At 33.1% G+C, this 12602-nt stretch overlaps 1 protein-coding gene, 1 long non-coding RNA gene and 1 pseudogene across 2 annotated transcripts; 1 reads left to right on the top strand and 2 right to left on the bottom strand.

The window, feature by feature from the left end:
* The first annotated feature begins 1971 nt into the window (after window positions 1-1971).
* LOC149888722 (uncharacterized) lies at window positions 1972-2679 on the top strand. The gene is made up of 3 exons (XR_016452354.1): window positions 1972-2199; window positions 2279-2372; window positions 2521-2679. It is a non-coding gene; the product is annotated as an uncharacterized LOC149888722 (long non-coding RNA).
* Window positions 2680-4145: 1466 nt separating this feature from the next.
* On the bottom strand, window positions 4146-7340 carry LOC145200669 (uncharacterized). The gene is made up of 4 exons (XM_090087860.1): window positions 6668-7340; window positions 5802-6545; window positions 5032-5645; window positions 4146-4772 (listed from the first exon to the last, which is right to left on the bottom strand). Exons 3-4 carry the CDS (start codon window positions 5128-5130, stop codon window positions 4251-4253), a joined length of 621 nt encoding a protein of 206 aa, XP_089943986.1. The 5' UTR covers window positions 5131-5645; window positions 5802-6545; window positions 6668-7340; the 3' UTR covers window positions 4146-4250.
* Window positions 7341-9679: 2339 nt separating this feature from the next.
* Window positions 9680-11466, bottom strand: LOC149888721 (uncharacterized; annotated as a pseudogene).
* Window positions 11467-12602: the final 1136 nt, after the last annotated feature.

Here is a 12602-nt window from a genome sequence, read left to right as displayed (position 1 = left end):
ATAGACTATTGCAGTATGTACACGTTCCTTCCCGCCGATTTTCCTATCGCAAGTGGAATCTTTTTTTTCTTTTTCCAAAGTCGAACGCTAGACTTTTGTCCGGTTTCGTCCAAAGACGTACGATTAGGCGCAGTTGAATTTTCTAACAACTTTACCAGCTCAAAACTGCATGGATCATGAAACAGCACGGAGCAAGCAAGACAAAATGAGCAAAGGCGAATTGTTTAGGGATGATTTTCTGAACAACTTTTTTTTTTCGTGCTTTTTAAATTAAAGACAATTTAAAAGTAGAAAAATGTCAAACTACTTTTTGTAAAAATGAAATTAATTTTGCTAAGTATTTTTTATTTTTTAGAGCTCAAAGTTTTAATGATCAAATGTGAATAATGCTTTTTTTATTTTATATCTGATTGTGCTCTGATCGCTCTCGACGGTTTCGCACTATTTTTGTATAGAAATCCGTATTTTTATACGCACAACAACGATGAACCACTTTCAATCTGACTGTTATGTTATTATGTTGTAAAATTAAATGTCACCAATTTAATTTTAGTAAATGTTATTCCATAAGTAACATCCATTCATATAGTAGTAATTCCAAGAGTTCCTTTTAAAGTATCGCGCACCTTTTTTTTAAATTAAACCTTTTTATTGGAGCGCTATTCCTTGATATACAAGTTTCATCTATTTTATAAATTTAAATAAACGTTTCTCGGTATGATTTTAAAAGCTTCAAGATTTCTATGGACAGCACAATGATTCAAATTTAATCGCTTTGTTTTAGTGACATAGAAAATGTGACGGAATAATGCGTTTATTCAATTTTTGAGTCAGGTAACAAAAATAAATAACAGCGTTATTTCTGTATATTACATTTCGCATTTAACATATTATTTTTATACTGTGAATAGTTTTCAAAGTTTAGGTAATATATTAAAATAATAAGAGAGGTGTCATAAAAATTTTCTTTACTTCATTTACGTCTCCCTTCGGCGACGTTGTAATTATTGATTATTATTACTGCTATAGTTGCCACGGTTACAATTACTGCTATAGCTGCTACGGTTACAATTACTGGTATAATTCCACCATTATAATTATTGCTATAACTGCCAAGGTTTATAGATGATGTAGACTTTACAGGGTAAAATTAAAAACCCTTAATAGACTAAGAAAGGTGATAACAAATAATTGATTTGAAAATGATTACTCGCTCCAGATAAAACAATATGATACCCACTGCTCTAAATCAGTTTGTGAACCTACCTTTAATTATGATCGTTTTTTAATGGCCATTCAAATAAGTTAAAAAATAAGTTGAGAAAGTTCAGTTTAAAATATTTGGCTCTTAAAAGGTGACCACTTTAAAAAACATTAAAAAAAAGTTGTTGTTTTTTGTGTAACTTATTGATTGCATAGAGAAAAACACACAATGAGTAAAGTTATTGCTTAGCTTCATTTTGAATAAAATTACAAAACTACAACGGCATTACAAAAATGCTTCGGAAATATGAAATCAGTTTCTAGTGGCCAATTAGGAAAACGTTCCTATAAGAGTTTACTTCGGAAAAAAACAAAAAATTTCAACGTATTCCAAATAATTCTTTATTTTTTCCCTTTTTTACAAAGCAAATCCTTGTCACGAATATCTGTTTCCATATATATCTGTCTCTACCTCATGTGTTTCCACTCATAACTTGGATTATTTCATCTATGTATATATATATATATATATATATATATATATATATATATATATATATATATATATATATATATATATATATATATATATATATATATATATATATATATATATATATATGTATATATATATGGTAGTGTGTATATATATATATATACACACACACACACACACACACTACCATGTATATATTATATATGCAATTGTATTCATAAATCTAAGTTAAAGGTTGTAATTTATAACTTTTAGGGTTGTAATTTATTGATATTTGAATATTTACATTCATTAAATTATTTTGTCAATGGTCACACACACACATATAAATGTGTGATTGTGTTCGCAATAAAATGCACAACAACCTATTGTTAAAATAAACAGTTTCATTAATTTTTTTTTTTTATTACGATTTTCGGGGTCTTCATTGACATCCAATTGATGTTTATCTGTCAGACAGATTCTTGCCAAAGTGAGTAAAGGAACACTTCATTGCACTGGTTAGTAGCAGTATGCTTAGAATTTACACTTTCAGATATTTTAAGTAAGTTTTGTAAATGTTTATTTTTATTTTACTAGAATTTTAAAAATGAAATTTCTGAGAGATCCTGATTTTTACAGTTGAAAAAGAGGTGCTTATTTCAGTCGAAAACTTGAAAAAAAGTTTCATTGGGTAAGAAGAAATCTTTATCTTTATTTACAACATATATATATATATATATATATATATATATATATATATATATATATATATATGTTTTTTTATTTATGTATATATTTACACAATGAAATCGTAGATTAAAGTTAAATTTTATGTTCAGGTGCTATAGAAAAAAAATCATTTAAACTTGGGAGCATCAAGCGAAGTGGTTGAGCGTTGGCCGAAGAGTATTTTCAGCATTCAGGAGATCGAAATGGTGGACTAAAACCTCGGGAAGAACGAAAAAATTCGTTAAATTAATTGAACTATTTCAATCAATCAATATATGTACAATTAAAATTATTTTTCTCAATTTGAATCGGAATAAATTTCAAAAAATATTTATTTTAGTATTTGTTTTTTGTGCGATATCACGTTTTCTTCAGAAATGGCTAATAATAGCGTGCTAGTGTATGTATATTGTTTAAGAGTAACGGGTCAGTGCTGGCATACGATCACGGACGAATGCTGGAAAATGATCCCAGGCCAGTGCTGGCTAGCGATGCTTGGCCATTTGCCGTTTTGACATTGGGCCGTGATCAATTGCTGACATCGCGCCGCTGTGGCAAGCGGAACTGGGCCAGCATTGGGCCTCTAACGGGAGGCTGTCTGGATTTCTTTGGTGTTTCTGTTTGATTTTTAGGTTCTTATTTTTTTATACTTTATTATTTTTTTTATTTTTAGAATATGGTTAATCTCATGCTTCTTGTCTAATAAAAATTTATTAAATAAAATTTTTTTATGGAAATGGTTTTTGATTTCCCCCTAAAATTTTTGGACAGATTAGCACAAATTGGGCAACTTAGCCCCACAACACTACATACTAGAGATTAAACAATCGAGGTCGATGTGTTTCGAAGTCGAAGCTTCGACGTCGCAAAAAGTCGTGTGTGAACGTGTTTCGAAATCGTTAAAAGTTGTATGAAATTTATTTAAACGGTTTTCAAAATCGTATTACTTCGAATAAAATATATTTTCGCGGTTTTCAAAACCGTAAAAAGTTGTATAAAATTTAATTTGACGGTTTTCAAAATCGTATTAGTTCAAATAAAGTATATTTTCGCGGTTTTCAAAATCGTAAAAAGTTGTGTAAATTCGAAAATGGCGTGTTTTAAAACTGTTTAAAATTTCTAACGGCTTTCAAATTCACTTCCAAAAATTTAACTGTCTTCGAAATCGTTTAAGTAAACGAAACGAGTGCATACAAAAAGTATACAAACGAACGTCGCGTGACATCGTTCAGGTTTTAAGCTCAATGACTTCAAGTTCAAGTTTAATGACTTCAACTTCAAGCTCTATTAGCAAAAATTTTAAAGTGAAGTGAACTGATAAGCCATATTTTAAGCTGAACTTGTATGTGGCTGTACTAGTACTGTTATGCTCTTCCCTTCTATTCTCCTAGACTCCTACTCTATCCCTTAGATTTGGAAAAAATCACAATCGATGAGAAGCTAACTATGTTCAGGTTCAAAGACATCGGTATAAAGTAAAGTGAAGTGATAACTGGTTTGGTATATGCTAGCAATCTCTGCCCTTCTATTTCTTAATAATAAAAATTTGAAGTATACACTACAGTAACATTACAGAAATACAGAATATACAAAAGATATGCTAAAACCCTTTCATTTAATAATCATTCTAGATTTCATAAATCCAATTTCTTAAACATGTGAAAAAAATTATTTGCATATTATCGATTACCTAATCTAAAATAATCCTAGCATGCTTCCCTAGTAAAGAATATTTAGTTGTCCGCTTCCAGTCTTTCATTTTCATTTTTTTGTGCAAGTTCCTGGCCTTGGGAGCCTAAATGATGTCTGTCTCACCTTTCCAGTTCAACAATACTGGAGTTTACATTTTTTTATCATCATCATCATCATCATCATCATCATCATCATCATCATCATCATCATCATCATCATCATCATCATCATCATCATCATCATCATCATCATCATCATCATCATCATCATCATCATCATTTTGATTTCTGTCTGGAGCAGATCTTGCTGCCATTTGCTCTTCCATGGAGTGGTATTCCCAAATTGGTACAAAGGAGTTTAAGAGATCGAAGTTCTCGTTGATGAAGACCAACTTCTCAGTGGTTTTTGGAGACAACCTGCATCTCTTTTCGTGGACCACCTGTCCAGCTTCACTAAAGGCCCGCTCACTTGAGGCACTTGAGGCTGGCAGGCAATAATACTCCCGTGCAAGTCCTGCCAAGATGGGCATCTCTTTGCGATGTGTCCTCCACCAGTCAAGGACATTAACCTTCGAATCTATCACAGTTGTTTCTCTGAATTTTGCCCACTCAACGGAAATTGGAGGACCCTCAGCTGTAGCATTTGTCTGCCTGAATTGGCTGGACACAGTCTAAAAGAAAGGAAGGAAGTTAGTAAACGTTTAGTAAACTTCGTATAACTTCGCTTTCTTTAATCTAAAATTGTTTAAATTCAAATAGTTTTTAAAAAGTTCGTTTAACTTTGAACCGCCCCCCCTCTCCCCCGTATGGCATCGTATCCTCAAATTAAAATTTTTATGACTTTGTTTGTTCGATTGCATTAAGATTAGTAGATGTATATTTAACTAGTTTTAAAGAAATTTATTTTATATTATACTTAATAGCTATTACCTTTGCTGCTGCCTTCCAGAATTCAGTCTCACCATCATCTTCAAGAAACTCATCGGTGATCTCATCTGAGACATTGATTGTACCTTGCTGGTTTGACATCCAGTATGCTGTTGTAGGATGACTGGTTTTCAACTTGTCAAAAATCTCATCCCTGACACCATAAGCGTGCAGTTTTTAGCCTTTCAAGAAGGGGTGCAATAGGCAGCCTACAGCATAAGGCATGATGCCACATCCTCCTCTTGGGAATCGTTTCTCAAGTTCTACAATGAGCTCAACCATGAAAGGATCTACTCCAGTGACACTGTTCTTTCTTATTTCTTTGACCCTCAGAGAAGCACACCTATCCACAAGATGAACAATGGCTGTCAGTGCTCTATCCATTGTCATTTTCTTATCACTCGACATTGACTCAGAGATGACTCGGCATGTGGTCAGGAGTGGCAGAATGGTTGCAACCAGCTCAAATTGTTCATCCGTAGGAATGAGTGTGGTCCATTCCTTTTTGTCAGCCCGGAGAGCACACAGCACACTTTAAAGATGGTTGATGTCTAGGAGCATCATCTGGACAGAGTTCCATCTGGTTGCACAAGGAGCAGTGATCTTTCTGTAGGGTACTGAAACAAAAACTAAAATAAAATTTCGCAAAAAACCTCGCATGAAATCGTAAACTCTTAGAAAACTTTGTTTGAAATTAAAAAATACTTGTAAAAATTTGACATTAAGTTGTAAAACTTCGTATTCGTATCTACTTAAAAAGTTAAAAATATTACCATTCATCTCGAGGCACTTCTTTTTCAACACCCCTTTAGCAAGAGGAGAGTGATGGACTCGGGCGGAGATTGTCCTGCATGCATCGATAGCAGCCTTGATATCAGGCTGTTTGTTGACAGTCCTTTCCAGGGCCATGTTAAGCTTGTGATCAATGCACGTGATTGAACCACTTTCAAGATCAGCAATAGTCTCTGACTTCCTCAGTGCAGCTTTTATATTTGAAGCTTGATCACACACAACAACCCGCTTCTTGACCATTTTGAGTGACTCAAAACGTTTAACCAAGTTGTCCAACTGAGTAGCAATGTTCTGACCAGTGTGCTTACCTGGGAATGGAACAACTCCAACAGTTACCTTTCGTAGAACAAACTCTTTGGTGATGTAATGAAGAGTCACCGCCATGAATGGGTCGTTGTTGCGTGAGGTCCAGATGTCAGTGCTGATTGCAACTCGGTCGCAATGAGGAAGCTCCTTGTCAAACATGCTCTTCATGGCCATCTGCAGATTCCTATAGAGGAGAGGTAACTTGAAGCGAGCCATGCAGGCACCACTTTTAACCTTAAACCTTCAGTCAAAGTGGGCAAGCAGTCTTTGGAACAGGATAGAGTCACATATGGAGAAAGGCTGATTGTCAGTTGCAAGGTAAATCATGAGCTCCATGTCACCACGAAGTTGAGTGGTGCTCTGTGTTGGATAGCACAGATTCTTTCTGGCTTTTAGAACCCTTTTTCTTTTCCTGTGACCTAAAAAAAATTGTATACATTTGTTAACATTGAATTAACCCCGGATTTCGTTGTTTACATAAAAAAAAAGTTGTATAACTTCGCTACATCGCATCGTAAGATCCATTATGTAACTAACTTACCAGTGCCAACTGTTTCCAATTCATCTTCTGCCTCTTCAATTTTGTCCTCCTTGGCAGCTTCTGCCTCATTCTGTATCTTTTGATTCTGACACATTTCGATGTACTCATCCTTATGGTTGGATCGCAGGTGACAACTCAGGGTCGATGTTGACCCAGTATTCATTTTTAGGTCCTTCTTGCAGATATTGCACACACCATAGGCCTTATCTCCTCTGTATTCCTTCAGGAAGTACTGCCAAACCAGCGAGCGATGGGTCTTTGGCATATTTGTTTAATGTTTTACAATGTTTAAATCTTGTTAAATAACATAAACAAAGTTATATGGTTTTCAAATTCGTTAAATATAATGTAAACAAATTTATACGATTTTCATAACCGTAAAATTTTGATTTACAACATTTAGCGGCTCTCAACATCGTTTTAATTAAGTTTTAACAACTTTTAAAGGTTTTCAAAGTCAATTAAATTTAAAGTTACGGCTTGTTACGGCTTTCAACATCGTTTTAATTAAGTTTTAACGACTTTTAAAGGTTTTCAAAATCGATTTAAAATTAAAGCTACAACTTTTTACGGCTTTCGTAACCGTTTAATTAACTTTTTTTCGAAGTTAAACGGATTTCGACATCGTTTAATGAACTTTTTTTCGAAGTTGAACGGATTTCAACTCCGTTTAATTTAAGAAACTTCGCCTAACTGACGGCTTTCAAAGTCGAACAAAAAATATACGATTTCGAAAACCGTATCTCGATTGTTTTATCTCTGATTCGATGATTTTTTAGTCTCCTTGAACGAGAGCGCAAAAAGCTAAAAAGTAAAATTATTTTAGGCCGCTTAACTGTAGCTTTACCATGTAGGTATGTATGTATGTATGCATGTATGTATGCATGTATGTATGCATGTATGTATGCATGTATTTATGCATGTATGTATGCATGTATGTATGCATGTATGTATGCATGTATGTATGCATGTATGTATGCATGTATGTATGCATGTATGTATGCATGTATGTATGCATGTATGTATGCATGTATGTATGCATGTATGTATGCATGTATGTATGCATGTATGTATGCATGTATGTATGCATGTATGTATGCATGTATGTATGCATGTATGTATGCATGTATGTATGCATGTATGTATGCATGTATGTATGCATGTATGTATGCATGTATGTATGTATGTATGTATGCATGTATGTATGCATGTATGTATGCATGTATGTATGCATGTATGTATGCATGTATGTATGCATGTATGTATGCATGTATGTATGCATGTATGTATGCATGTATGTATGCATGTATGTATGCATGTATGTATGCATGTATGTATGCATGTATGTATGCATGTATGTATGCATGTATGTATGCATGTATGTATGCATGTATGTATGCATGTATGTATGCATGTATGTATGCATGTATGTATGCATGTATGTATGCATGTATGTATGCCTGTATTCATGTATACATACATGCATACATGCATATTATTAAATATGACATTATTGAAGCTTAATGTCATATTTAAATAAGCAAATATGATAGTATGGAAGTTGGAACAATTTATTATAATCGTATGCTCTTCCTGATGTTAACTTGTTTTGCTGATCAGAACTGAGTTTTTTTATTATGATACTACCTCTAAGGGGTTTACCATAAAAGACTTATTAGCTCCTCCTGAAATTATCCACAGTTAAATTAGGAGTTATGTTGCAAGATATTTTACTATTAAAAAATAACACTTGTTGTTTGATGTAACTTTTGTATTCTTTATCTTTGACTTTTTAGCAAACTTGCATTTTTTTTTTTAATTTAATGCTCTTAAAAATTTATTATAAGTAGTTGTTTATAGCAAATGAAAAATACTTCTTCTTTTTTTTTAGATTAAAAGCAGTTTTAAAACATTTTAACTTACACAAGTTTATTGCTGCAACTAAGTTTCTTCACTTTAGTTAGCAGTGATCTTTTTTTGGAGTCTTACTTTGCAACTTTGTGTTTTTCATGTTTATCTTTTGCAAATGAAAATGTTTGAACTCCTACAAACAAACTGATAATCTGCTCAAGCACATTTGTTTTAATTTTGTTTGTAACAGAAGTATCAGTTATACAAGCATTGTTGAAGTTAGATATAACTATTGTATTTGTAAGAATTTCTTTTACAAAATCATTTGCAGAAAACACTGATAAATGTTGAAGTTTTTTTTCTAAATATTAGTTCATATTGTACAAATATATCAATAATTTTAGAATTCAATTTCCTTATACCATCTCTATCACGAGCATTAATGAGTGTTTGTATAGTGTCAAATTCTACTTTACATGCTAGAAGTAAAGAACAGCATTGAATGCTATAAAAAGAATAAGAGTTTTTTGAATAGTGTAATTTATTAAACAGTTTGTGAATAATGTAACCAGCTAAATGTTGCAAACTTTTCATTTCTGCATCCTTTATACTCATGGTTGATTTCTCGCATTTCTCACCATTAAATTTGTTGTTATCGGTAAGGTGGTTTAAAATTATCTTTAACATCTTTTTAATCTTTACAAAAAATATCATTTGCTACGTCCAGCAATAGAGTATTGGAAAAAGTAGGGGAGGTAGGGGAGCATTGGGCACTTTTTTACATAAACGCTGATAAAACTGTTATTTTTTATCATAATCAAAATTTTATTTCAAATATATCTGGCACACATATTTGGCAGTAATTATTGCTAAGAAGAGTTTTAGTAATATAATTAGTCGCAAAGTTACAAAAGGTTTTTGAACACAAGTCCAAAGTGCCCAAACCTCCCGGTGGTTGGGAGGTTTGGGCACCCCTGAGGGGAGGTTTGGGCACTGTATTTAATATGCACAATATTGTTTTAATATACTGCTATGATTAAGTGTTATATAGCATTGATATAAAAAATTATAATACAAACATTTTTTCTTATCAGAGACTTTACAAAAAATTAAACAATGTCACTTGGGATCAATACTGCACGATGTTGGGCTTAATAAGACTTATTTTAAATTTGGTATGACCCAAAGAGGCTTATCAAATTTATATTTTAGGCTGCCAAGTTTTATCCATGTTGTTGGTGTAGGCAATTTTGTTTTTATATCCTCCAGGGACGCTGGCTACGTCCTCGATGTCAGGAAACATAAACGTATTTCTTATCTTACTTTCTCTCATAAATTTGACAGTTGCCATGGAGTGATTAACCTCTTCGATTATTCCAACATCATGATAAACAGTTTTTTGGTGTTAAATTTAACCAACACAAAGGAAATTTCTATCCATAACAATCACATCGTCTACATCAAAATCTTCTTCCGATGAATCAATTTCAACAAGGGCTTCGTCAGAAACGGAAACATTTTCTATTTCATCATCACTGCTAATCTTCCTGCTTTTCTCGTTTTTAGAGCATTTTTGATTTTTGTTGAGCTCTTTGATCTTATTTTTTCTTTGTCTTTCTTTTTCTTCCATTTCAATGAGTCTTTTCTCGGGTGTGTCTGTCAATATTCTAGTTTTTCCTTTCTTCCGTTTCATGCCATCCAATTTCCTGGGGCCGGCATTCGGGTATGGCCTTACTAAATCAGGTGTTACATAGATAGCGCCCCTAGTCTGGCTTTTAGATAGAGATTCCATTTGAGATGGCCCAGTGACTTCCATATTTGAACTTGTACGATCCTCTAGACTCATATTTTCTTATGTTGAAGGCTGTTCCATGATAGGTTGGTCGGAAATCAATTTTTCTGTAGTAATATTATTCTCTTCCGGCAAGCAGCGATCAGTTATAGAAGAACAAACAAAATCTTCATCAGAAAAAATGTTTGAATTGAATGGCCAAATGCCAGGTTTTTCAAATCCCTTTTGAATATTTTGCAACTTGAATGCAAGTGGAATGGCTTTTGCTGCTAATTTTGGGATTTCATAAATTGTTAAAGTTTTGCCAGGATTGTTTACCATCCAATCTGTTACAACAGTGTTATAATAAGTTTTAAGTGGTCCATAGACAGTCAGGTCTAGGGATTGCAGTTTTTGGCTGCAGTGCGGTGGGAAAGTCATTAAAACAATCCCTGATTCTTTGCTGACACTTTTAATGAGCGGTGTTGTAAGTTATATATTGCTATGGTAGAAAACAAAAAATATCTATAATAGATTGTGAGAAATGAGGGGGTGCCCAAACCTCCCGACTGCCCAATGCTCCCCTACCTCCCCTACGTTCTTCAAAATGTTTAGGCAGGTTTTAGGCAGATTATCCGACAGGAGTCCAAAAAACTTTGAGTATTTTAATTCTCAGTGTCATCCTTAAATTTTTTAAAAAGACTCTTCAGCGTATGCCACAACTCATCTGCATTATTTGGGGAAAGTTGAAATTCTAAAAACTTTACAAAAATAAGGGGAAAATTGAAATTTTGAGAACTTTCGCTATGGAGTTTTTTTGTTATTTGCGTTACTGTGAACCTTCAGAAGAATGAGAACTAGTAATTTCTTGAACAATAACATAAATAAGGCGCTTTTGTCTGTTTCCAGACTATATATTCTTGTGACTATGATAGCACGCAACCTCCAGTGCTATGAAAGAGCCGGTGAGAAATTATTTATATTGAAAAGCAATACACTTTTACCAAAATGACCGGATTTTCGCACAGCGAATAGAAGTCACTGCAGTGAATGAGCGTATAGCTTATTAGCACCAAAAACCAGCATCTGTAATTGTTTGATTAGGTGCAAAATTAAAAGGTGAAAAAACACCCTTTATCTTTATTGAAGATGGGGGTGAAAATAAATCATCCAACATGTTTACTTGAAACTGCAAAAGATTCCTTGGAGCAATAGGACGTTTGATAAGACTGGCATCGCTCTCCAACACTCACCAATCTATAACAACGTTTGCGGTATGAAATGTAACTCATGATTAGTGCAAGGACGATATCGCGCGATTCTAGGGAACGATTTGTGGCCTCCCTCTTCACCAGATTTAAATCTAATGGATTTTATATTTGGAGTATTTTGGAAAGCAATACATGTTCATCCTCCCACCAAAGTGTAACATCGCTAAAAGCTGATATAAGGAATAGCTGGGAAATTTCACCAGAAACCATCCGTACTTCATGTAATCAGGTTTCTGAGAGATAATAGAAGCTAAAAAGTACATCGAAAAATAATTTGTTATATATCTGTCATACAGCTACCTACTTTATGCAATAAATTAGATCGTATTTCCTTATTTTTGCTAAATTATTTTTTTTGGATTCCTCATAATAGGGAGTTTTGTCACGTGACATTTTATCGCGGAAAAAAATATACCGAACGTTTTTGAAAAACTTCGTCCAAAAGACGCAACGAATGATTTTATGTAGGTGTCGAAGAATGAAAACCCACCCATGGAATTAATAGTATATATGTATATATAGATGTTATTTTTTTTAGAAAAGGTTGCACTACAATAATTTTTTTGGGGACATCGTTTTGCTTTAGAATTGATAAAGTTATTTAACTTTAAATGTTTCAGTTTTGTTTATATACAAGTAAATTAAGCTAATTCTTTCGTCCCCACATAAAAATAGATTCTGCAACTATTTATTTGTTATGTCAATCAGTTTTTTTTTTGTTTTTGGTAGTCTAATAGGGTGGGTTTTTTGTTTTCTAAGTGGAAATTTTATAAATTTGCCCCGTCTTTAGATATTTTATTGTTAACGCAACTTTTTACGCAAGAAATATTTCATAAAATGTATATGAATTGAAAATATTAAAACACGAATATCTTTGGAACTAAATAAGCTACAGAAGTGGTTGAAACCATTTTGAAAATAAAATATATTAAGGAATCCAATGCATTTTAAATAAAAAAGATTTACGTTGGCTATAAAAATTGCCTAAGCTCCCTCCCTACTCATAAAAAGAAATCGATTGTTAAATTTCTGTTGTTCTTCA

Source organism: Hydra viridissima, unplaced genomic scaffold (assembly GCF_058129835.1).
Source record: "Hydra viridissima isolate aposymbiotic clone 2 unplaced genomic scaffold, HvirCarnegie_v1 scaffold_5, whole genome shotgun sequence".
Lineage (NCBI taxonomy): Eukaryota > Metazoa > Cnidaria > Hydrozoa > Anthoathecata > Hydridae > Hydra > Hydra viridissima.
The sequence above is the reverse complement of the archived record's forward strand: the minus strand, read 5'-3'. Positions and strand labels throughout refer to the sequence as shown.

Excerpts from the sequence above, each read along its gene's own strand:
- LOC145200669 (XM_090087860.1), bottom strand. The coding sequence starts at position 5,130 with ATGTCAAACCAGCAAGGTACAATCAATGTCTCAGATGAGATCACCGAT. Across the intron at positions 4,773-5,031 it reads TCTGGAAGGCAGCAGCAAAG|ACTGTGTCCAGCCAATTCAG; the intron begins GTAATAGCTATT and ends CCTTTCTTTTAG.